At 42.1% G+C, this 27,088-nt stretch overlaps 1 protein-coding gene across 9 annotated transcripts in view; it reads right to left on the bottom strand.

Moving 5' to 3' along the window:
- ESRP2 (epithelial splicing regulatory protein 2) overlaps positions 1-27,088 on the bottom strand; it is a 112,351-nt gene that overhangs the window by 66,167 nt on the left and 19,096 nt on the right. For 5 of the 9 annotated variants that reach the window (XM_084644229.1, XM_084644233.1, XM_084644236.1 and 2 more), the window contains exons 4-15: positions 16,686-16,799; positions 15,372-15,486; positions 14,535-14,633; positions 14,360-14,420; positions 12,626-12,736; positions 10,511-10,643; positions 10,039-10,081; positions 8,825-9,126; positions 5,527-5,748; positions 4,221-4,419; positions 2,712-2,907; positions 1,734-1,911 (exon numbers count right to left, since the gene is read on the bottom strand). In XM_084644229.1, coding sequence (XP_084500355.1) covers positions 1,734-1,911; positions 2,712-2,907; positions 4,221-4,419; positions 5,527-5,748; positions 8,825-9,126; positions 10,039-10,081; positions 10,511-10,643; positions 12,626-12,736; positions 14,360-14,420; positions 14,535-14,633; positions 15,372-15,486; positions 16,686-16,799 — 1,773 coding nt within the window. The remainder of the gene's footprint in view (positions 1-1,733; positions 1,912-2,711; positions 2,908-4,220; positions 4,420-5,526; positions 5,749-8,824; positions 9,127-10,038; positions 10,082-10,510; positions 10,644-12,625; positions 12,737-14,359; positions 14,421-14,534; positions 14,634-15,371; positions 15,487-16,685; positions 16,800-27,088) is intronic. The other 4 variants (XM_084644230.1, XM_084644234.1, XM_084644231.1 and 1 more) reach the window with 3 other exon arrangements.

Here is a 27,088-nt window from a genome sequence, read left to right as displayed (position 1 = left end):
GAGCAATATGATTTCAACAACACCAAAGACAACTTGGTTTTCTTTCCACCCTAATTATCAGAGAAATAGCTCCTAAGATATATAGCTAAGTGTTTTCTCTGGCCCAGACAAGATCACATGGCTGATATCATGCATTACAAAACAAAGTCTACTATAGACCTATAAGAATCTTGGAGAAATTAACGTACAATGATGGTCTCCTTATTCTGAGTGTTTTCCTTGCCTGAAGTTTGCCACTACCCACAAAGAGAAAAAAAAACCCAAAAACCCAAAACCAAAAAACCCCATCTGCATTGCAGTCTCTAAAGGAGCGTAAAAGTCAGCAACACGGCTGGTATGGCTGGACAGTCTCATTTACTTACTATTTATAAGCCACACAGATGGTAGCTTGAGGCCTAAATGTAACTTACATCAAGTTTTACATTTTTCCAATGTTTCAGTACAATTTAATCCCTACTATCAAACGGATGGAATCTGTACCATTTATTGCTATTCACAGACATTAAATTATCTCCTAAACAATGTTATTTTTGCCTTTGCAAGTGTTCAGTTACAGAAGATAGATTTAAATAGCAGGTGTATCAACAAAGCTCATCTGATATCTGTGCAGGAATATGCAGGGGAGGACTAATCTACACATTCAAATAAATGGATATCCTATGGATGCAGATCAGTTTCTTTATCTTTAAAAAAAATATATGGTAAATTGATGCTCACTTGCCTATTAACTGGAATTCAGTTCATGTGATAATTATTTAGCTAACTGCTGATGGTGTCTAGAGCATTTGTTCAAGGTAAAACATGGTTTGGAGGATATATTTTGCTGTTGACTGGAATTAGTTAGGCCTTGTAAAATGCCTCTGAAGTAGGTAGATACATTGGTACCACCCTCATTTCACAGATGCATCTCAATTCCTCCCCACGCAAGTCACAGAACGAGCCTTTCAATGCTGAAATTATCATTCACACCTGTGCTCCTGACCGCTAGGTCACGCGTCTAACGTTTGAAGAGAAAAATCAGAATTACTATAATTAACAAAAATGAAATTTCCATAAATATATTTTGGGATGTGCTTATTGTAAAACTTGACTTACTCATGACACAACACACCACCATTGGCTGACCCTGGGTATATCTGCACTGCACACTCCTTACAGCAGTGTGTAAGTACATACATGCCCCCCCAGCCTGGGTATAAACAGTGGTGTAGATGGTGAGGCACTGCTTAGGCAAGTAAAGACACACCTAAACCCTCCACGTAAGTACACTACCTGGCTCTCTATGTACCCAAGCAGTGCCTCCCCCAATCTATATTGCTATTTTTAGTAGTGTAGTGTGGTGCTATTTCCCTGCTGCCAGAGCCTTTCTGCACTGCAGGGAAAGGCTACGGTGGTGAGTAAAGGCTCTGGCAGTGGAGAAAGTTTCCAATAGCTCCCGGTTGCCTCCCCTCTGCCCGAGCCTTTTATTGGCACATGTAACTAACTACAAACCGCAGTGTGGACTCAGCAGGCTTTTCACTGCGGCGTGTAGCTACCTGCACCCTACTCCCCCCACCCCCACCATCAGTGGTGTGCAGTGCAGACATGGCCCATACGACAACGAATGCATAGCCAGCAGGTCCCTTCCTCTTTTTCCTCAAAGCAAAGATTTAGTAAGATTGACACAGAACAATAGCTATCAGAAGTCCAAGTCACAGAAAGGTAGATGTTGAGGAGAGGGACTGGACACTAACCTGGTATCCCTGGAAGAAACTGAGAATTTCCTTCATTCCTGTGTTATAAGGCAAGCCCTGCATACGAACTAAAGCTCCAGGCTGGGGCAGCATTGGAGTGTGTGTGGCTGAGGCAGCAGCTGCTACCGCTGCAGGAGGAGCTGCAATATACCCCACCGTGGTAGGCGATACCGGAGGACTGAAAAGGAAAGAGCGAAGCAGAATGGTTATCAGTGACCAATGGGTGGCTTTAGGGCTTGGGGTAGGAGAAAGGTTTGAGATGGGTCAGTTTCACTGAAGTTTCAATATTAGCTTGGGGGAAGAGCTCCTGAATGCTCTTCATTTCCAACCCTACTGCAAACCTACAAAGTGCTACATCAGAGTAAATACAAATCAGTAGTTCTAAACCACCAGGCTAGCAGATAATGGCTCTTCCCAGTACAATAAGCTGACTATTTAAAAAACAGGCAATAGGTATGTCTACAAATGCAACTGGAGATGGTATTGCAGCTTGTGTAGGCATACCCCCAGCAGGCACGGCTAAAAATAGCCATGAGACGAGGTGTCATGGACACCGGAAGGGGCTACGAAGACGAGTACGTACCCAGGATTCTGGGCTTGTACAGCGCATGCTGAAGGCTCTGCCAGCATGTGTTCAATGCCATTTTTAGCCACGCTAGCTAGATTAAAGCTAGCACCAGTATGACTACTGAGTTGCAATCACACCTCACACAGCACTGTAGACATACCTAGTGTCTAAAACATCCTTGCTTGCCTGAAGGAGGCTTGATCCCCTCCAGCAAAGGCTAAGCCCCATTAAGAGGCCTAGATGAAGCCCCCTAGGCCATCATTGCCCCTGTTGATAAACATCAGCAACTCTCAGGACTGTCAAGATCAGAAACACAAACTAAAGGTCTGCATGGGTGACACAAGAGTTTCCTTGTATAAAGAAATGGATTCTGAGGTTCAGCAGCAGAAGGCAACCAAGCCCCACGGTACCTGGGGTAGTAAGCTGTGTAGTTCATATAAAGCTGGGCAGCTTGAGCCGGGTAGTAGGTAACAGTTGGAGGGGCAGCCGCAGAAGCCTGGGGAGTCCTGGTTGTTGATAACAGGGCTTGTGGCTGGTAAAGTGCCGCTTCTGCTGGGATCACTGCTGCGGCTGTTTGGAAAGCAGCGTACGCTGGTGGAGAAAGACCTAAACAAAAAACCAGAAAAACAGACCAATCAAAACAGGAATTGGCCTGGGGTGGGAACAAGATGGGAGAAGAATTATTTATTCCAACGTGATTACTATCCATGCTAAGAGCATCTGACCACAATGAACTAAAGCTCACCCGTCTGCCTAAACCCTCTCTCAGTGGAGACACCTATCATGTCAACAGGAACAACAGGATTTCTGGGATACTTGGATAAACAATACCTACCGAGAGCATGAAGAGGAGTAGCCTCAGCCATATTAAAATGGATACTAGGAAGCTGCACAGTTAGTCAAAGAAAGTATGAAGCCGCATGAATAGATAATGCAGGGCATTGGCCGCACATGTGCGCACACTTATACTTTCTTTTCCTTCTAGCAGAAGTTGCTCTCTGTGGGACAGATTTTCAAAGAAGTTAGGTACACAAGTGTACCTTCAATTCTCAACCAACAGTCTGCATGCAACTACTGCAACCTGATGAGCATATCAGGATATTGTAAATACAAATGGCTAATTAGATTCATTTGCATGCCCAGATACCTGTTTTTCATATGAAGATTCAGCATGCGACTGCACACCTAGCTTTTTTGGAAAATTTGGCCATCTATATTTTAATGAAAACATACACCACTATCCGCATTGTGATTGGGTAATCAAACAAGTTTGAATGGAAATCATCAGCCCACAGTAAAGTCCCAAATGTTAAGAATATATAAATGCTACAATGATTATAATTTAAGAAAGAGACAAATTATTGTTATTTGCTGGAAGTGTTCAGTACACAGTAGGGATAGTAACACTGTTCACAGATGACAGCCAGTAAAATCCATCCAATTTTACCACCCCCACTCCATTAGAAATGTATCCCAATGGATGTTTCCTTCAAAAACAAGCTATCCCCAAGAGTAGCACCTTCTCAATGCTCAGAGGCAGAATAGCAAGAACATTCACTGGCAGCTATAGTAAAGAATTTCTTTCAATTTGAAAACAAAATAATCCAATTCCAAACAGGTTTCACTACAGGCAAGTCTACTGCAGAGCTCAGAAGAACAGTACACCCATAAAAGCAAAAGTGCACAACATATTCACTGGCAAGGCATCTCTGACATCTATTCACCACCGAAAACATAATAAAAATGCTTCAATCACTCCCATTATTGCCCAAGGGAACAACTTCCAATCTCAGCTATATACAGATGGATGATTATTGATCATGGCAAAACCCAAGTCAAAAAGGTGAAAGGCCACAGAGCTTGAGCACCTACCACATATCAGCCTTTAGCAGCAGAGAGCAGAAGAATTGGAGACTTACATGGTAACTTACATGGCGGTGGGGATAAGCCACTACGATTTAAAGTGCCACCCATTAAAACAAAGTTCATCTCCTCTCCTGAACACTGGAACACTTCCACATAGCGGTCCTTCATCATTTTCTTGTGACACTTCTGGGCCACCAAAAAGGCTCTATCAGATGATTTCATTTGGATAAAAGCATCACCTGACGGTCGTCCCTGTGGAATCGGGAACAGATCATGCTAAGATCGACTTCCCAGAGCATAAAACACCATGGCTGTTCTCAGAGACAGGGAAAAAAAACCCTGATGAAAAATGGCTCTTCAAACAAATGATAATTTGTTTTGATTAAAAAAAAATATTTTTCAACAAATTTTTGTTAACAAAATGAAAGTTTGCTCAATTTTGATTTTTAGGGGTGTGTGTCTCTCCCTCCCATATTCCCTCCCCTTTAGTAGAAAAAAAGGGGGAGGAAGTAAGACCCCCATTTAAAAAATATTCTTCCAGTTTTCGGCTACTACAAAAAAAAAGGAAGAAGCTGGAGGGGAAGACAAAACGTAAACCTCTAAAATGAACCCAAAAAACGAACAGAATTTTTAAATTAGAAATGAATACTTTGCCATTTTGAATTTTTCATCAAACCCCTCCAAAAATATTGAGACTTTTCAAACCAAACTAGAAATGTTCTCCTTCCAAAATGTTTCACAAAAGCTAAGATTTAATCTTCAAACCAGTCCCAATTTAGCTGCTCTACAAAAGCAAGGGCTTCCTGTGGACCACACCCAAAAGTACAGATATTAGGATAACTCCCTGGAACAGGGCAAAGCCGCTTGCTGTTCCATCTTGTGCAGCTGCTGCTCAGGCAGCCAGACCAGGCTGCCTGTTCTCACTGCGGTTCAGTGAACCCAGCCTCTAAGCAGGGACGCTATTTAAAGAGACTCATTCCTACCCTCTGTGTTTCCCACAGCACTGGACCTACTTGTGGGAGAAGATTTAAAGATAGCCACCAGTGCAGAGTAGATGACGACTGATAACAGTTCCATCCCCTTCCAATCCTGGAAGGGGTAGAGCTCAGAATCATTGATTTCATTTTACCCTCTCCCCTGCTACCCTTATGTCTGACTCCATGCAGCAGGAATCAGTGGTCGCTATTAAAAGCTTCACAATGCTAAGATCATAGTAAGCACTATCCCTGTTTTATTAAAGAGGAGAAGCTACTTTTGCAGGGTCACACAAGATCTGAGTCAGGAAGAGAGATCAGGTCTGACTCCTAGTCCTGGTCTCTAATCAGAAGTCTAGCCATCCTCCCTGCAAAGTTCTGTTACCTGTTGATTAAGGACCATGTGGACTCCATGTGGTTTGATATCTGCTGTCGCATCTCCCATGAATTCCAGGATGTCATCAATGCCAGCTGTGTAAGGAAGGCCTCGGAGCCGGACACAGTCACGGATGCTGCCAGCAGCAATGGTGTAAGGTGGGGGGATGACAGGAATAATGGGAGTTGGAAGAGTGGGGATGAGAGGTGTTGACAAGTATCTGTTAAGCACCTAATGGCAAAAAACGAAAGTGGATGGATAAGAGTTAAAATCCCATATTGGGATGCAAATAGGTCTTCAGCATACATTCAAACATAACCAACTGTTTCAGAGCAGGCAAAAAAAATGTTGTATATATAAAATAGTCCCAGCTTTCCCACCCCCACCCTTCCTCTCCCCTGTTTTGACACTTTAGTTTCAAATAGTGGGAAGATCTAAATAGAGCCACTGACAAACTGAATTTAGAAGGGTCCATTTAGGTTTTTACCAATCTCATTAAATAAAAGACAAAAGTAGATTATAGTTTCTTATGTTACAGGATCCCAAAATGCAGCATCTGAAAACATCAGGCCTGCTTATAAACCCAAATTGGTACAATTACCAGTTCACATACAGCTATGTATCTTTTAAAAAGTTGTGTTTTTTTTTAAATAAAGAAGAGTTCTATTCTCCTGCTTTCCATAGTAGAGCACTTCATAAGAGCTAAATATTATTACTACTTAGTCAATGCTCTCGTAGCAAGTTCTTGAATAAAGAACAGTAAAGGTGGTGGACAACCCTTCTTTCTCAGTCCCCCATTGTTAACATTTTATTTGCTCTCTGATCTCTCCCAAAGGACAAATATAGAGAGCGAGAGAAAGAGATAATTGGAAAGACCTTGGACTGCCAGAAGATGCTGTTGGGACTTATTGTTCAAAAGCTAATTACAGAGTATGAGTAATAAAATAAGTTAGGACAGACAAACAAGTTACACTGGTAGGTACAGCAAATAAGAGGCAAACTTCAGTGGCAGGCTTTAATTTTGTCAGCAGTGATTCAACCTAGATTGTTGCACTTCATTAGAAACAGTAGGAGCAGTCTAATGCTTTAAATATACACATTACTAAAGGGAAGATTTCTCAGCTATCAGATGGTTATTGTTTTGACTACTGCAATTTTGTCTATTTTAACACTAGCCAGTGAGCTGGTTCTATGGTTAGGGCTCCCCGTCACCATGTGAACAACCAGACTCCAATTCCCAGAACTGTACTATTGCTCCTTGGATCAGCATAATGTCTGAGTGCCTCACACCAGAGATCCCCTCTGGTAAAGCAAGCAGCAGCATATTCATCTAACATGAATGCGGTCCTATGCAGTTCTCCTTAGCCAAGGGGACTGGAATAGTAGGACTTGAGTTTTTAGGTGCTCAAAGAAATTATCCTCGTCAAGGACACAACATCCAAAAGTAAACAATAACCAACACCACAAGCCAATGTCATTTCATTTACAAAATGGGTTTTACTATAGCTGTGTCAGATTTAATAGACTAGTCTTATGTCTATAGGCACAGTGGTGTTGATAAACACCAGCAACTAACATGTAGCATAGATATTCTTCCACTTGCCTCACTGCTTACTTGGACAAGAGTATACCATACGATATAGCTCGGACAGAAAAAAAAATGCAGAAATTACTGGATGAAATTCTATGCTGTGTGTTATGCAGGCCAGACTAGATGATCATAATGGTCTCTTTTGGCCTTAAAGTCTATGAATACAGTATCCCAAAACAGATAGTCTGCCATCTCTAGAAGTGCTATCTCCTTAAATGTGGTAATTTCAAAGGCTCAGCTTGCTGGTAACAAGATATGTTGTTACTTTCTGAAGTGATGGTTAATTGAAGTGGGCCAGGGTTAATTTTTACAAATATTACTAGATATCTATGAATAGAGGCAGAGAGAGAAAGTAAGTGGAGTAGGGGAGGAAAGGAAAGGCAGGTTGTTGGGGGGTGGGGTGGTGTTATTTCTTGGGAAATTGAGAATTTAATACCTATTCTTCAAAAATCTATTAGGCACTTTTCAAAAACTCTAGGTGTCCCTAAAATGACCAAAATTTTAACAAGATACTTGACTGTACCTGAGTTTTAATCACACACCATGTTACAGTTCTATTACAGCTCTTTATAAACCAGGGGTGGGCAAACTTTTTGGCCTGAGGACCACATCTGGGTATGGAAATTGTATGGTGGGCCATGAATGCTCATGAAATTGGGGAGGGGGGGGTAAAGGCTCCAGCTGGCGGTGCGGACTCTGGAGTGCAGGAGGGTGGGACCAAGGGGTCTGGCGGGTGGGAGGAGGATCAGGGATGGGGTTGGGGCACTGGAGGAGGTCAGGGGCGCAGGCTCTGGGCAGTGCTTACCTCAAGCAGCTCCAAGAAGTAACGGCATGTCCCCCCTCTGGCTCCTATGTGGAGACGTGGCCAGGTGACTCTGCAGGTTCCCAGACAGTGGGGCTGCAGGGCTGGCACTTGGGGCAGGGGCAGCGTGCAGAGCCCCCTGGCTGCCCCAATGCATAGGAGCCGGAGGGGGGACATGCTGCTGCTTCTGGGAACCATGCGGAATGGGGCAAGCCCTGGACCCTGCTCCCCAGCAGGAGCTCGAGGGCCGGATTAAAACATCTGAAGGGCTGGATGCGGCTCCGGGCCGTAGTTTCCCCACCCCTGTTATAAACCATTTACAATGGGATGTTACAAACATGTTACAGATATGAGCAGTATGCATTATATATGGGTTATAAGTAGCGGGAGTTATAGATGATTATAAACAACTTGTTAGATTCTAATGATTGATTAACCATGTAGTAAAACATCAATAATTTATCAACCCTTATAATCTATTTATAAAAGTAAACAGAATATAAAGTGTGTGGAAGAATTCTGTGGTTAGGCACCTGAATTTTTGAAAAATGCTGCAGATTTTTAGCAGCCCAACTCCTTAGGTTTCCACTGTTGAATATAAAAATACAAGTTAAAAAATTAAGCCAGTCTCAAGCTTGTCAGGCAAGCGGAGGAAAAGAAATATATCTGATGATTTCTATTTAATGATACGGGCGGTGTTAAAGGAAAAAAAATCAATGCAACAAAAGTGTGGAAAACTATGCAATCAATCAAAATATCCTTCTTGGTATTTGATTAATATAATAGAAAAGCTGCTCCCACTATACTGTTTTTGTAAGACCTAACGTGAAGGTCAGTATTTACAAGTACAGGGTAACACTAGAAGATGACTGGAAAAGGTAAGTTTTCTGGGTTTCATAGCCAGTAGTTACAACCTGCTGGACTTCTGCTGCTGTGCTCCTGAAGAGTTCAATGTAACGTTTTCCAAGGATCTCCTTGTGCTTTTTAAGTGCATTCTGTGCATATTCTTCACAGGAAAACAACACAAATGCATCTCCCGTGGGTCTGCCATCTGGGTACTTGACAAAGAGAAGTCCCTCTTTCCCTCCTGTGACTGGACACTCAGTCCCCAAGAACCCCAAGACATCCTCCAGAGTGGCTGTGAAAGGAAGGCCCCTCATCCGGATGATGACTTGATTCTCCTTGGACAAGAATTGGGCTACTTCATTGGACGTGCCTGGCAGGACAGGAAATAAACGTGAGGAACCAGCACAAATGGACCTAGCAAACCAAGGTGGATGGAAACTGCAAGGACATCTCCTGATAAAACTACCAGCTCTGTACAGCCCACGGTACCAGAGACTTGCTCAGTAACCACTTCTTGATGTGAAGCTACCCCTGAGTACATTGACTGGTTGCTTAGAGCTGGCGAGCAACATGAAACCATTAAAGAATGAGACAGGAGGATTAGTAGCTGGCATTAAAGCAACAAACATCTGACAAGCCTGGAGACTTCTCTCCCTTTCCCCCGCCTTCATGCTCCTGGGTATGCTATTTTTTAAAAAGTGCCACATTTTAAAACAAAATGCGTATGAAAGTATTTCAAATAATTCTATTAGCATTAGCGAGAACCAAGAGCTTATACAAGACACAAGAAATCCCCCACAGCAGAAACAACTGAGGCTTCTCTTCTCCCTCTCAGGGTGTGTATACAGCGCAGGGAGCGAGCAGCTGGGACCATATTAATCAGGGCTGTTCTGTCTGTAACCCCACAGGGAGGGACTCATTATAGGGGTATGTCCACACACACAGCAACTGGGATGGTGCTTCCCAGCACACACACAAGCTCTGCTAAAACTAGCACACTAAAAATAGCAGCGTCACTGGAGCTTGGGTGGGTCTGTTCTTGTGTGTTTGGCCCGAGCAGCCACCTGAGCTTCTTTGGCTGGGCTGCTACAGCTCGGGCACAGCTCGCGCGTGTCTGTCCACTTGTGCTGGGAAGCACCCGGTATTTGACCCTATCAACTTCTGAAGTGCAAACGGAAAAAGCCCCTTGTTAGTCCTTGATGTTCGCACCCACCTGAAGAGTAGAAGCAGACCACGTAAACATTACGCTTTAGTAAATAGGTTTGGTCTTAAAATTACTCACCTCCAGCAATCTTTAAAAATTCTTCTCCAGTTGCTTTGTAAACCTAAAACCAAGAAAATGGTTATATATATGAACAAACAGAGAAACGTTCAATGGCCAGTACTAAACTGAAAAGTAACGTTTTCCAGAGCTCTGTAGAACTTCAGAATGTCTCATTTTTTTATAGGTGTCCAGCTTTAAACAGCCAACAAAAGTAACTTTTGAACCTCAAATGAAGGATAGGATTTCCAGAAACAACTAGTGAGGGCAGAGGTTCAGTTCCCAGTGACTGTCAATAGGAGTTGTGTGCCTAACTCCCTTTGTCTCCTTTGAATATCCCACCCACAGTTAATGAAAGACAATTCCCCCCTAGTTATGTAATACGTCTGTAGAGTACAGTATTGCACTGGGGAATAACCATCTGCACTAGTTTAAAACTGGCTGCATTCCCAGCATAGTAGTGCTGATATGTTGTCATGCTGTAGTTCTTTACCTCAATGTATCTGCTACCCATGTGATGCTTATGTCTTTCCAATGCCAAATCTCTCTGTTCAGGGTTGACAAATCGCACAAGGGCTTCCCCATTTCGCCTTCCTTGAGCATTCAAGCAAAGGGCAACACCGCCTCTGAAAAAGCAAGGACCAAAGTAAAAGGTAAGCTTGAATCATCAATGCCTTATAATACATCATTGACATAATTCCCCACTCTTATTCAGCAGGAAAATACAGAGGCCAGGCTTTAAGAAAGAGCCTGTACTTTCAAAGTTTTTCCACCAACAACATTTATTGATCCAAAAATCATTCATACATACATCTCTGCTACACAATACACTTCTTTGGTAGATCAGTGAGGCAAGTGTTACCACACCATGCCATCAATACTTTACAGTGCTTCCCACGGGCAGAAAGCATTTTAAACTTCACATGCTTGATGTACAGTTAAAAAGTGAAGTAAATTCACAAAGAACTGAAAAGGTGGATTTAGAATTGTAAATTCATAGTGGTAACTTAGGAAAAATCCTTGAAAGAATATGGAAGTTAAAAAGCCAAAAAATGTCAAGTTAAACAAATAAACTTGCAAAGTTTAGAGAATAGTATATAAATGTAGAGTTACGGTACACCCAAACAACTTCAATTCTGATCCCTGTAGCTATAGCCCAGGAACAACTAACCAGAACATTATAAATCAACTTGACTTGGCCCCCTTCATGTATTAAAAACAAACAAACAAAAAAACTTATCGGGGCAATTACTCTGTACTGTTCCCCAAAGGCATGTACTTCTTAATAGAGAAATATAGTTAAATACACAGTTGTGTTATCTATGTATAAGCCTCCTAACACAGAAATCTCACATACAGTACTGTAGGGCATTCTAATGACTGCCACAGTGCATTAAATTGCACATTCAATCTCTATTAAACCTATGTATCAAACTAATACTGTAGGTTTACTACCTTTCATATGCAAGCTGTAGAAATAGAATAGGTTTCCCAAATGTAAAAAGATTTCAAAATCTTTAGGAAAACTTAGTCAGAGCTTTGTTAACTTATTAATGGAAAAATCACATCTTACAAACTAGGTAAGAGTATACCAATTGGAAAACGAAAGTACGGAGGTGCTGCAGAACTAGAGGAAAAGTTGTTCTGGGTTCCTTGGCTCTGCATTTCTAGTCTTTTCAAATTTTTCCCCTTCTTAAATTTTGCTTTATTTTACCACTTCTGGCTTTCTAGTCTTTACCATCATTAATAAAACTGCTCAAAAATTTTCCACCTTCTAACTGATATATATTTACAGCTAACTCCCTCCTCCAGCTTACTGTGTTGTGTCTGGGAATTTCCCTCACTTTTTCAAATGGAAATATGCTGGTACCCCTGCATAATGAAGTATATATATTCACCTATAAATATGTAAATTAGATTGTATCAGTTGGAAGCTATGCTAAATTAGCATATCTGTGAGTTAGAATTATACAAACATTTCTTCCAAATAATACTTGTGGGCTTCCGAGCCTATTCTTCTTAAGAGCTAGACTAGAATTCTGAAACATTAGTCCCAAATTAATTCTTTCCTATTTAGCTCATATTAATCTTTGACTGAATCCTGACTACTGCACTCGGAGCTTGTACCCACAGTGATAGCAACAAGTGACTTTGTGGTGCATATTCTAATGAAAGAAGTCTCTCTTCTTCATTTACTTGTTCAAGAAATGCTTTGTTTGCTTCATAGTCTTGTGAGGAGGGTGAAGATGGGTATTTTTGTTACAGGCTAAACCCTAAGAATGGGAGTCAGGAAACCTAGATCAGTTCCTCACTCTACCACAAGTCCTGTGTGAGAAATAATCTATTTTATCAATGACAAAACCAGATACAGAGGGATTGTATCTTGCCTAACGTGATGGCTGGTAATAGCTCCAAGTTGTACTCATTAGTGCTCACTAGAAAGAATAAATTAGTAAAGGTAGGGCAAAATCTTTTGTTGAAACCTTTCCTGAATTTTGTGAACTGCCCAGATGAGGAAGACCACACAAGGCTAGGACTTACTTTACAAAATAAAGACTGATGATAAAAACAAAGTAACACAGAATTAGACTAGATCTAGCACTCTTACTTGGCAATATTGAGTCCTTTGAAAAAACGGGCAATATCTTGATCTGAAGACTGCCAAGGCAAACCTCTAGCACGTATTACTGTTTCGCTGTCTACTGCTTCAGATTTACTACTGCAGAAAAAGAGAAAATAGGAAAATTCAGGGTAATTAATCCAAGTTTTCTACTACACTATTACTACCAAATTTCATTGTAAGTACCAATTCAGCATATGGACCACAAAGAATGTCTTAATACCACTGGGATATTTGCGGTTGGGATTTTTCTAATCTTTCCCTTTCTTGACTGAAATGAGAAGCAAACTACTATGAATAATACCTATACACTACCCTGAGATATGCTGTGAGGCCATCCCATCACCCAAAGAGGTGTTTTGTTTTTGTTTTCAATGGCTAGAATGCACAGTAACAAGTCCACAGGGAATTGAATTAGATTCATGGGATTATTAGAGATGATTTAGTGTCAACAATCCATTGGAAGATGGTTTGCACACCATCACTAATAAGAAGTTTGATCAAACAGGTTTTAGACAGCAGAACTACTGGTTACTGCAATTTCTTTCAAAAGCAAAACACATTTTAGATCTCCCTCTTTTCTCCCCCCAAGCCAAAATTTAGAATAGCACAAAGAGACAAAAGCTTAACTCCTCTTAGAGGAAAACGAAGGAATTACATTAATTTAGGAACAGTTTGTCGAGCTATAGAGTGAAAATCTCCAGGCAAAGAGAATGGTATCCAATATAACTTGAGACATTTCATGGTACAGTTACAAATGACAAGCTTATCTTAATTGCCACTTTTGATTGGAAGGGGGTAGGTTTTCCTTACCCCATACCTTCCCGTCTCTTCCTTTCTATAACTTGATAGTGATTGGAAAATTCCAGCAGAGAGAGAGAGAGATCAAGAGAGAGAGAAATAATTCCTTGGTCCCCTGTGAATTTTCCACACCAGATACTGAATGCCTACTCATTAATATACACAGTACACCACACAATAGGGCATTATATGAACCTAAATGCACATTGCTAGGGATACCAGCAACAAAAGTGAGAAAGAGCCACTGTGCAATTTATGTCAGCACTAATCAACAACTTTTGTTTAAAAGTTTGAGTGAAAATAGCAATCCACAGAGGTCAGAGGATCTATAGGAGACTTCTAAATAGGCTCTGACTGGACAGCAAGTAATCAGCATTTACATGTCACATAGCTCTCTCACTCTTTTTGCCATAAGAGTGCAAAGGCTCCCTTCTACCAAGCTCCCAGAATCCCTCAAATTATCTTCTGTTCCTTACATTAGCTTCAACTGCAGTTTGTAAGACAGTTTGCAATACAGTGTACAGTACAATTGCTCCCTTTTACCATCCCTCTGTACTGAAAGAAAGAAAGAAAGAAAATGGTATACAGCATGAGAGGTTATACTGGTTTAGTGTGTACCAAGATACTATCCCTGTCCATGCTGGAGAAAGTTTCTAAATACTTATCTTCTACTGACTAAATGGTTTCAGCTCCACTGATGTTAGTCTAGTCCATCACTAGCGTATATGGACCACCAGCATTTTATGTACTATAACAATTGCACATACTCAGAGCAGGGCTAGATGACAGTGCTTAAGATACCAGTGGCACCCTGTCTACACTGGGGCTTCCCAGTGAGCAATGATGGAAAATGTTTGCAAAGTGTTCCTAGTGTAGCTAAAACCTACATCAGCTAAAAACTGCTGCAACAAAGGCACTTACCAGGGACCTGTTTCATACTTGTATTTCACAGTTTCAGAGTCAGTAAATCTGCAATCTGTAACTAATAAGAGATGAAGTTAAAATATAATCCCGAACAGCTATTTCAGCAGCAATGAAAATGCCCTTGACAATTTTGCCTCTACACAAGAGCATCCCATACAAATATCCCACTTACTGCAGGTTTCAGAAAGCATGCTGAAAATAATAGCCACCATGGTTTTCACTTGCCATACACCAAAGTCCTCCTCTGTTTCATCTGTCTCTAAGCCTATATCTATATAGCAAGTCAAAGAAAATAAAAAGGATTTCACAATCATCTGTCAACAAGTTATAAGGCTTTGCTATTGTCAACACAAAACTGACAATCCAATTGGATCAACTTTAACAGCGACATGTGACCGCTGCATGTGTGTCACTCTGCTCTTAAACTGGTTAATATTCACTTTACTGGTCAACATTCTGAAAACTACTGATAGCTGACATCATCTCAGCCTAAGAGTTTACAAAAGCGGGAGTCGTTCCTACTATCCCTGGTAAACACACCTGATCTTTTGCTGTGTTCATCTGGACCCACAAAATTCCTCCCTGGGAGCAACATTTTTTTTACATTAGCCTCCCTCTGGGTCAGACACTCAGAACTATAACTAACTGCAAGCACTTATGCAGTTGGATGTAGCTTCAGGTGCGCAATTCTAGAGAACATCATTTTACTCAAGTGCTAGACAAGCATTTTCTTATAAGGCAAAGTTTGTGTCAATATCTCAAAGAATTAAAAAACCCTAAGCGCGTACTGAACCCATGCTAAATTTCATTACTATACAGAAGACTAAATGTGAAAAAAAGATGTTAACAGCTGAAGAATGCAACACTATCTTCAGCGTTATGTTAAAAACTCCTTCAGCTCTATGCAGAGATTAATTTTTAAAACCAGCTTCTCAATTAATTTACTGGGATGAAAACTATAAACAATTGCACAGAGAATTATGGTTTAGAAGTGACATCAAAAGGATACACTCTGCCATGGATTTGATAGTTTGATCCTTCACGGGGGCTGAATTGGGGTAGCATGTGTGAAACTCTTTGCGTAGATCATAAAATGAATAAAAGCAGTCTGATAGCAGGAAGTTCTACAAAGAAGGAAGGGAGAAAATGAATTAACATTATGAATGCCACATCCCAGTAAAGGACAATTAGGGGTTTTTGGGGTTGAACAAGGATCTTACCTGGCCACAGTTACAGTTTGTTATATATATCACACATTTTTATTTTATACCATATCTACTCTTTCCCTCTCTGATTACAGAGCTGCATGTCACTCATTTGACCAAGACCAACCAATTTAGTTCTCTTATCACCAACTTCTAATAGTTGGTGTCACTGACTGCAAGGATATACACTCCTACAGTAGCAAATCAGGACAGCTTCCCAGATGTAAGTCCATGCAAAACAGTTACTAGTTTTAAAAACTGAGTGGTGGTGTTATATTAAGGTTCCCATTTAGAATATTGTATCTTTTTCTTCTGCGCTCTTGCCAAAAGCAAGAGGACTCCTAAAGGTAAGCACCACAGGTTGAAACATTAAAAAAAATATATTTTAAGAAAGAAAAAAGAAAATTGTAATAGTATAGAAAATACTTTCCAATAACTTTGTCCAATATAGGATTATAACAGATTCTGGAAATACGTGCTGCATTAAACATTATTCCGTCCTTCCTACAAACAAACAAGCTAAGTGGACAGGTGGTAATCCAGGTCTATTTCAGCAGTCTCTCTCTCCCCTAGTGCTTTATGAAGTTTGATTTGAATCCAAGCAAAATAGCACTCACCTTTGTTAGGTTCGAATCATTAAGAGAAGTCATGAGAACCCTATTGGATCTGAGGGTTGTAAAGAGGTTTTAATAGTGTTTGAAGATGATGCAAACATACGTTGGGGAGGGAAGGAACTTCACAACGGAGTGAGACCCATACCTCAATCTGGTAGAAACAGTTGTTCTGTCTCCAGTATTTTTGGAGAAGGGAGACAGAAATAGGTAGAAGGGATGAAGAGTCCTTTTAATCTACTGCCTTTCCATATTTCTTCTACTTTACACCTTTGGTGCCCCATTATTGTAGCCACCTTCCTCCCAGCCAAGAAGCAGACTCTTCCCAGAGTCAGTCAACGCCTCTATTTTGTTAGCTACAGGGGCCACCAATAAATATTACTGAGACAGCTTACTTCCCAGAGTAGGCTTATGTGTCTCAGGTGTATGAGTAATATACAGGATATTTTCTTTGTTGATTTGAAATAGAGTACTGCCTTTCTTCCACACCAAGCTCTGATCTCATACCTTTTTGGATGCTTCTGGGTGAAGGACCTGCCGAATGAGCAACTGGCCATCTGTGCAGAGTGTATAAGAACTCCTTCCCAATAACTTCAAATCACTGAAGACCAGCTGGCTAAACTAAAAATAAAGTGGTAAAGTTCATTTTTATTGATGGTTCAAGCTTGTCAGTCCATCTTACTGCTTTACCATTTTATGTACCAAATGTATTTCCAAAGATAAAAAGGAAATTAAACACAATGATAATCTTTGAAAGATCACAACTGATAGAAGAGAATGTGGCTCCCGTTATCTGAAGGGCAGACAGACTACCATTAGGCAATTACAGGACAGAGATTTATACCACAAGGACACCCCCTCAAAACCAGAAAGTGGGCATTTCAGCAAAGTTTGAATTGTTGGAAGCTGCTGTAATTGTAACAGTAAGGTTCAAACATTTGGACTCCTTACTATCAATTTTCTGTTAAAAGTAAGAGAATATTAGATCAAGCATAACACTGATTTTGCAACACCACTTCTAGAATTAAATTGGACCCAAGTTTTATTTTGTTTTTAAGCTTAATAGAAAAAAAAACATGAAGAGCTAGGACGCTACTCTTTTGGGTTTATTGGTATTTTAACAATCACATGTTAATCAAAACCAAACAAATTGAGGTCTGATGTCTTGAGTAATGAATTTGTAAGAGTCTATGCAAAGGCAAAAGAATGTTAGTCAGAGATATGGTACAGTAAACATTAACACAAAGCTATCCCATCTTTTCAGGCTTCTCAGAGTGTTGATCTTCACTCGGAAAAGGATTATTTCCCACTAATTTCTGGATTGTTAAATGTTATTTTCCATCCTTGTACATAAATTTCTATCCTTCGGATCAATCTATATCAGTGCTAGAGGCCCTGATATAGGTATTACCATAACTAACAAGCTATTTACTGATTTGATAAACACAGATAACTTTCAAGGGGACAAACATAATTAGTTTAAATTTCCCCCTGATGCAACCCCCTCCCTGCAAGAATGTAGGCATTGTACCACAAACAAAGCAATAATTAATAGCATGATTCAGCATCCACACGTCTCTCTCAGTAATGGCTTTTCCTTGCAGTTTGTTTTGTAGAATACAAAAGGAGTACTTGTAGCACCATAGAGACTAACCAATTTATTTGAGCATAAGCTTTCGTGAGCTACAGCTCACTTCATCGGATGCATTCCTGTCCCAGCACAGGACAAAGTCAGAGCCACTGAGCTTGTCGAAGGAAGGGGTAATAGGGTTACCATATTTCAGGTTCCCCAAAAGAGGACACTGTGGGGAATGGGAAGTTGAAGGGGAGGTACAGTTGGGGGAGGAAAAGAGGGTACACCTGCGGTGGGGTTACTCACTGGAGGTATGGGGCGGTGTCACTCACTGTCACAGGGGTAGGGCGGCTGGCGCAAGCCCAGAACACAGCGAAAGCTGTCAATCAGCGCTTTCCTGTGGGACCCCCTCCCCAGAGCTGGGAGCCTGCAGTTGTAGCTGCAGGTGAATGGACCAATCCAACTGCCAATGCAGGGGAGGGAACCATCACGAAGCCGACCAATCGGGGCTATTTCTGGAGCTGCAGCCTTTGCTCTGCAAAAACCCTGGACATTTCCTGTTATTTGAAAAATCCACCCGGACAGAAGATGGAGGCTCAAGAGAGAGGCAATATCCTGGAAAACCCAGATGTATGGTAACCCTAACTGGTATGAGTCAGCCACAGGGAAAGCTTTTCATCTCCCACACTGGCTTTCATATGCTTCCTCTCCCCCAGAGCTGCACACTTCACCAACAAGTCACACTGCCTGCAGAGGACCTCTCCTAATTCACACATCTCCTCTGGGGAAGGAATGGGAGGGACACAGGAAGAGAAGTTTGTGGAAGCCTCTAGTAATAACTAGAGTGTGCTGCATCCTGGGAAGAAGGAAGGAGACAAGTCTGCAAACCTTCCTTTCTCTTATTTCCTTCCCCCTACAGGAGCTATAGGCAGGCAGGCCTGTCCCGCTCCCAGTCTCCTCTCAGTTCCCCCTACTCTCCAGCAGACTTAAGATTCCAGTATTCTGCCCTGTCCAAGACTCTTTTGCACAGAGGGATCCTTAGAGGCAAAGGAAGAAGATTAAGTACTTCCACATGCCCACAAACTGTAAAATGGCAGGTTCCTAGCATAGCAGCCAGGTCACTAAAGATGCTTTTCTCCCTCCTAGCACTTCTCTCATCCAGGATGCATTTGTGCTCATCACTATAGTATCTAGGCACCATGTAGCGATGACAGCTGGGAACTCAGAATTGACTCTTTTATTCCTTTCATTAAAACAAAACAAAAATCACACCAATCCAACTGCGGGGCGGGAGGGGGGGGGGGGGAGTCTGAAGGGGATTTGGTTCTCATGCCAAAAAAGTACAAGTTTCCATCTTTGACCTAAAATTGCTACTCCAGCAAGATAGCTGCCACAGTAGTAACCTCAAATCACCTTTCACCTTTCATGCACGCATATCACTGAATTGAGCAAAACGATAAACCTCCTCCTTTAACAAACACATACGATTGGAGATGCTGTACTCTTCTACAGTTTGTTTTATAGGTGTGCAGCATGGCACAAAGAACACTTGATTCATTCTGTGATCACAGAATGAGATCCAGGGGTAAGAGTTCATTGGGGCAGAAGCTACTGTGGAGAGCTGGAGCAGCACACAAGGCACATACACATATCATATAGTCTTGAGAAGACAAACTGTGTTTCAAGACGAATATGAATCCCCTCCCAAAATATGAACTGATCTGCTTAGTAAGATTCTGTGTAGCAAACTGCACAGAATCTCTCAGCCTGTGAAACCTACTCAAGTTAATAAACGTAATTGTTTCATGAACTGTCACAATTGTTTTGAGGCATGTATCTTCGTGCCACTCTATACAAAGGCTATTCAGCATCAGTACTCAGGTTTTCATTCCCACCCGGCACATATCTATCTTAAGCATTTACTAATCCCTGGCAACCCTTGGAAACTGTAGCTTCAAGGTTTTAGGGCCAGAATTTCAGACATTTTACATGTTCAACTGCATCTCTTAGTACCACAATTTTACACAAGTTCTTTGATTTTTGAATTGCAGTGCCCAAAGGCCCAAGTAAAGATCAGGGCCCCATTTCGTTAGGTGTTGCGCACACACACACAGGAAGACATGGTCCTGTGAAAATGCACGTACTGAGCTCATTTTGCTTGCCATGATGGTAACTGCACAAGCAAATTGTGTGCATAATTTGCACACATTTTGTGCAAGGAATTGCATGCCTGTAGTTTCTAAAAAATTCTGCTCTGCCCTGCCCCCTCTCCTAATACTCACTGTAGAGTAAGGGTTCAGTAGAATTTCACGTTCAGGTAGGGCTGAATGAAATTTACACCAAGAGAGAGACGAACCAAAATCTTATGATGGTTCTGTCACATTTTGCACTATTGGCACAGTCTCACTATCCATTAAAGCAATCAAATCAACAAAAGGTTAACCAGTTAACAGGTTACGTTACAAAAGCAGGTTTCATTTTTTTCAAAGAAAACGTTTTTCATTAAAAAGCAAAAAAAAAGTTGGCCAAGCAGTTTTTCCACCAGAAAACTTTCATTTGATAACAGGGAAAAAATTATTTTGAAAAACAATTTCCAATTTCTTTTGAAAAAAAATTTTTTTTTTAAAACCATAAGACAGTTCTCCCATCTCTCAAAGAATTATTCCCTCTTCCCCTCCAAGGAAAAGAAAAAGGAAAATGGAGTACAATGTTCTTTTTTCACTTTCCAGTCTTAAAAATCACTCTCTCTCGCCCCACACACACACACACACACACTTTTGTAGTGTAAAAAGGAGGAAGAAAGAAGAGAAGGTAAGTTTGGGAAAGATTCTATTAGATTTTTTTCATTTTTTCCCCTTTGCACCCCACCCCCATGGGAAAAGAGTATTAGTCATTCTTTTTCCAGTGTAAAAAAGGTAAGTGTTGTTTTTCTCCACACACACTTTTCCAGGTTTTTTGGAGGATGGGGTGGAAGGTGGAAAATGTTACTTTCTTTCAATTTTCATATTTGAAAAAATGTGAAAGGGAGAGAACATTTCCACACACACCCGTCACTATTTCTTTCTTCACAGGAACAAAATAGAAATAAATCTCCCACAACAAAAACAATCATAACCACAAGAAGTGAGAGAAAGTAAGTAATTTTGAAAATTTTGTTTTACATTTTTAAGATTTTTCGTTGTAAAGTTTCAAAAACAAAAACAAAACATTTTCTTTTGAAGTTTCCACAATAGTCCCTCTGTCTACTCTCATACACACACACAAAATTAACCAGCTCGATCCACTATGGGCTCAGAAGGATGGTCTTCTTCTAAAATATTTAGCCTGCAGTTTAAGAATTCGAGTTCAGAGCAGATGAGAGTCAAAGGTCTGAAGAACATGAAACAACACAGGAGGTTATTGTTTGAGGAAGACTTTCAGCCACTGCATAAAACCCAGAGATTAAGATCTAAGAGTGCTCAAAAATACCTCAACTGCAATATAAACACCAGCAAGACAAGCACATTCCAGAGGGGTGGAAGCCCCTCAGAGGTGCAGCTTTGGAGACTGCTACATCCACAGCCCAGTAGCAAAGAGCCCCCCTGTAATGACGGAAACTGGGAGAGTTGTCTGTTTTTTCATTAGATGCAGCGCCTTACAGTTTTGCTGTAACTATTGTCTATGATAGATACAATAAAGGAGAACAAATATTTGCCACCAAAAAAAAGGGGGGGGGAGGGGAGGGAGTAGGGTGACCAGACAGTAAGTGTGAAAAATCGGGAAGGGGGTGGTGGAGTCATAAGAGCCTATATAAGAAAAAGACCCAAAAACCGGGACTGTCCCTATAAAATCGGGACATCTGGTACCCTGGTAGGATGGGGCGGGGGAGACTAGAAATAGCTGTAGGGTTTAACTACAGATTCTCATGGAAAGGAAGCAAACAGTGAACTTTGTGCTTGATGCTTCTGAAGAGGCACAGAGTCCATGCAAAAGGAGTGCAAGCAGGAGATGTTTTAAATTTAATGGAGAGTTGGTGAAGGAGACAGATGCAGGACAGCGACTTCGTGTGGCAGGAGCCTTAAAGGAGAAGGGTCTCCGACTGACTAAGAACGAGGAGTGGTTATACAGAGTGACAGATGAGCCCAATACTAGATAAGCAGAGGGGATAAGGGAGGGAGTATTTGCAAAATGGGTCGAACCAAGTCCATGGAGCATTGTTTTTCTAAAACAATCATAGGGTGTTTACACTACATCTTTAAAAACATTAACAGTGAAATTTAGTGTAGCAGCACCCACATCTACTGCTAGAGATAGGTTGATAAAATCACCCAACCTAATTAACAGAGCAGGAGCAGATTTACCGTGAAACAAATCATGTGGTGGCCCAAGACAGGGGGGCCCCCAAAATGCAGGACAAATCTCATCTAACAATCTGCCCGAGACCCGGCCGGCTGCCTGCATGCCGTGGCCAGTGGCCCCACACCACTACCGGAAGCTGCCGGAGGCTGGCACGTCTCTGCGTGCCCCTGGTGAGGGGGAGGCAGCTCCGGGCAGCACACAGAGACCCACTGCGCCCCCCCCCCCCAAGAGGCATGTAGAGACATGCCAGCAGCAGGGCTAAGGCGGCTCTCTGCCCGCTCTGCCTCCCCCCCTCTGCGCCGCGTCAATCCCAGAAGCGGCCAGCATGTCCCTGCGGCCCCTGGGAGGGGTCGTCACTCCACGCGCTGCCCCCACCCTGAGCACCGACTTTGCAGCTCCCATTGGCCAGCAACTGCAGGCAGGGGCAGCACCTGGAGACCCCCTGGGAGCCGCTGCCAGGGGTGGTGGGAGGGGCAGGGCAGAGGTCATGCCAGTCACTTTGGGAGCCGCACCACGCGAGGTAAGTGCTACCCCCTGCCCCCATCCCACACCCCAACCCCCTGCCCCAGCCCAGAGCCTGCTCCCACACCCAACTTACTTCCAGAGCCCGACCCCTCACCTCTTGCGCACCCAAACCCCTGCCCCAGCCCAGAGCCCACACCCCTCACCCCCTGCCCGAGCCCAGAGCCCACACCCAGCACCCTCTCCCACACCCCAACCCCCTGCCCCAGCCCAGAGCCCACACCCAGCACCCAAACTCCCTCCCTGAGCCCAACCCCCGCACCCCCTCCTACAACCCAATCCTCTACACCAATCAAGGTACCTCACTTTATTTTAATTTACTTCCCATTACTTATAATATAGGAAGAGGATGAAGAAAAAAAAAGAATGAAACACAGTGGGGAGACAAAAGAGAATGTTCTTTTTCTTGGCTGGGTCCCGAGTCTGGGGGGGGGGGAAATGAAGCTGCGCAGGGGGCCCCACTAACTCTTAATCCGCCACTGTAACAGGGGTTTATAATATACCAGCTAAAAAATTGCCCTGTGGAAAGTTGGCAGTTATCAGATTAAAAGACTAATTTAATAAAGACATTAAGCAACTGTAGTAGAGTCTTATCCCACCAGCCTCCTCCACCCAAAACAATCTCAACAGGCACCAAGGTCTGGGAAGTTTGAATATGAACTGCTTAGCTCAGTCCCAACTCTTGTTACCACAGACTCATGTAGGGAACTACACGGCACCCAGGAAACAGTTATAGACAAGTCCAATGTCTTTTCAGATGAACACCAATAGAGAAATGGTTAATAAAAGCCAAGAAATTCAGGCTTTCAGTCAAAATGCTGGCTTCTGCTTCTCTTACCACTTTCCCCGTGCCCTTGGCTCCAGTAATAAAAACCACCTCACCTCTATCTCCTCTCACTCATCTTTACACTTTATTTCACAATGCCCCATAGAGGTGGCAGATCTTCATTTTAACTGAGAGGGTATGTGCCTTGCATGTCAAAATCCCTCCTTGAAACTCACTTCTTCCTCGAGTCTCACAAACACTAGTGTCTGTTGGCAACATGCTGACACCCATAGGTGCTAGAACAAAGGATGCTGGGGGTGTAGCAGCACCCCCTAGCTTGAAATAGTTACCATCATATACAGGGTTTACAGTTTGGTTCAATGGCTCTCAACACCCCCTCTATACAAAGTGTTCCAGCACCCCACTCTTATAAAAAGACTACGATTACATCACCATCTGGGTCTCTCAGTGCGTTTTCACAGCCAGTCTTTGTCTTTTGAGATTGTAAGCTGCGCAGAGCATGGAGAGCATCTTTGTAGTGTGTATTGTGCATGGCCAGCCACTTTGGTGGTGCTTTAATAAATCATTTCATGCATGGGGAAATCATTTAGTAGTTAAACTTTGAAATAAAAGTTCAACAAAAATAAAGTTCTGTGGCAAACAAGCTGCTTTGTACTTAACCTCTCTGAAGCCAAGACTGTTCTTGGAGGAGAGGGAGGGAGGAGAGAGAGTGTTTGAATGCTAGATTGAAAAACTGGCTGAACAGGATTCTGGTCAATCAGCTGAGAGTAGAGAGAGAAGCGGAGAGACATGTTTAGCCAGCAGCATGCTGGATGGGAGCCAGCACAGACTGCTATGTTTTCTGCAAACCAGTCCCAAGTGGCTGAAATGACATAGCCGTCTTCCTGTTGCCTTAACTATGACTGAACAAACAAGCTGTGGATCTTAGAGAACCGTGAGGATTCTTCAATAGGCCCCTTTCCATAGTTATGATTTATAACGAGCTAATGTAAGAAACTGGCTGTTTGGATTTCCCTTCTCCCCGGCGCCCAAAATACTCATCCTTGAAAGGCATCTGCATCCGTTTCATGCAGCATCTACAGTTAGTGTAGAAGTGCTGCAAGGACATAGTTCAATTGCATAATCCATCCATACCAGCCTGATAGAGCAAATCATACCTAGCAGTAAGACACTATCCCAATCATACACATGTGGTTCTATTAGAAGGAATGGCAGGAAAGACAACAGCTTCTCACTCACCAGATCTGCTCCTTGCACATATTGAGAGTTAGATCTACTTGCTTTAATGTCTACAGCAAGTGTTTGGTTTCACTCCTGTTAGCCCTACAGAGTCAACACAACTACAGCAGAACAAGCTATGTCCTATTCCAGCTCAGACAAACAAAACTGTTAACGAAGTTCCAGGCCGAGTTCTGTGCTCTTGGTGTAGCCCAGAGTGGAATGGGGCTGTAGAACCTTTTACCATCGTGGGGCACAAGAAAGATGCAGAAGGTATTGAAACTCAAGTTGTGTTCTAAATTTCAGCTACATTGTGACTACCCTTGTGTAAGTGCACCCAGGGTATAAAAAAAAATCTTCTCAGCATCCTTTGTTCCCCTGCAATCTGAGCCTAGCAGTGATAATGGTGAGGGTCAAAGATAGGACAATGGCATGGCTCCGCATGCACCAGCCAGTGCAGTTGGGCAGAGGGATCACAGTTGCACCCTGCGAAAGGGTGTAAGCAGGGGCTATTCTGGCCTACACCTTGATAGGGGCACAATGCCTCCAGGAATTGCTGTCAGGTACGCTGCCTCTGGGAGCTGCAGCTGGAGTGACGTACTTCTGCACCTCACTGCATATATATCACTGACAGTAGCTGATATGCCACAAGTTTCCTAGGCTGGCAGCTGAAGGGTCGGGGAATTCAAATTAAATAAATTCACTCTGGAGGCAGACATGGAACCCATATTTCTACATGCACAATAAGTGTTCAACTTTTCTCTTAATGCAGTAATATATAGGACCTTGAACAGGGATGATCACCCCACACACTGAATAATATAAATAACCATTTATTTAAGATAACCATGTGATTATATCCAGCTACATTCAAGTTAATTTAAAAGCATACACATTTATCCTTTAATGTGCATGTTAGTGATTTTGAGTCTAACTTCAGCGTGGGTCACTTTTTGATTGTAACATCTCATGTAGTGTCTGCTTTTGCAATAATGAGAAGTGTGAAAGAACAGAATCAAATTGTTAAAATATGTCAGGCCTATTTTGATGGTGTCATGAAGTACTAGGTTGTATTCTGTAACAAATCGCACGGTGTGTGCGTTTTAATGTGAAAACCCCGAGATAAGAAAGTCATTGCAAGCCTACAGCTTCCGCTTGGATAGGCACCCTCTCCTCACAGCCCTTGCCCCAGAGCCTGATCTTGAGAGAGACCAAATAACCACAACTTCTATTCCTAAAAAGTGAATGTTTATGGAGTCACAGGTACTGAGGTCCTAAGAGGAGACCTCCTTTGCTCCCTCCATTGTGCATTTTGCTCATGCTCCAGCTGGGACAAGGGTCCGTACTTGGATGCCAGTAGCACTTAAAGACTTAAAAACAAATAAACAACCCACTACACTATGAGAGCCTCAAAGAGTCTTCCACCGCTTCTCACCAATACGAGACCTGATGTTTCCAACAGGAGAGCAGCAACAGCTCAAAAATTTCAGTGGCCCTTAAAGGAGTCAATTAGAGTTACAGGCAATGCCTAAGCACCCTATGTGCAATTCATCAGCTTGCTGTTAGACAGAGGTATGAATATATTCTACATTCCAACACCCCTTGACTTCAGGAATATTCCCATTTGGATGGTGTGTGTTGGGCCCCATCTTTATGAGTGATCCACATTTCAGATACAATCTGAACCAATAGTTTTCTGCTCCTTTACTCTTTAGATCTTAACTACCTCTGCCTTATCCCTGCAATGAGAAATTTAAAGCATGTCAATATGATAAAGAGGTGTGTAGCTAGTGTTTCATGATACTGCTGCATGATAAACCTTTATTATGCTAGGTAACTTTTTAAACAGAATCTATAGTAAGCCTTTTCCTTTGTTCATCTGTTAACTGTTATTCCATATGGCTGACAAAGGGTACATGGTGACCTTGTATTGAAATCACCATGTGAAAAAAGTGTAATCCATCAAGCTGTGGCTAATATCTTTCTGCTTCTGGCAATATAGAAGAGCTACTGTATCTGGATACTACTCTGGGCCTTGCTGGCACAATAAGAAATATACTAGTGGTTACAGTTCTCCACAAGGGGAAAGCTTCACGTTAACAACATAATTATAGGAAGAAAACACACAGGTCAAACCCTCCCACATGAAATTTTATATTAGATTTTCCTTCTCAAAGCTAAAAAAGAAATTCTGCATATGGAAATGCCCTGCTTTTGCCCTATTGCACAGAAATATAGGAAGCACTGTCCAGAGGGTTAGGGTGCTAGCCTAGGAACTAGGAGATCAGGGTTCAATTCTCTGTTCTGCCATAGATTTCCTGTGTAATTTTGGGCAATTATTTAATCGCTCTGTGCCTCAATTCCCATTCTACTTTACAGAGGTGTTGTGGGAAATACATTAAAGACTGTGAGGCTTCAGATAATATAGTAATGGTAGCCATAAACATGCATACAATAGGTTGATATCAGAAT

This window comes from Lepidochelys olivacea (genome assembly GCF_965140295.1).
Source record: "Lepidochelys olivacea isolate rLepOli2 genome assembly, chromosome: 12".
Taxonomy (NCBI): Eukaryota; Metazoa; Chordata; order Testudines; family Cheloniidae; genus Lepidochelys; species Lepidochelys olivacea.
Note: the sequence above shows the minus strand (reverse complement) of the source record. Positions and strands in the feature narration are given on the sequence as shown.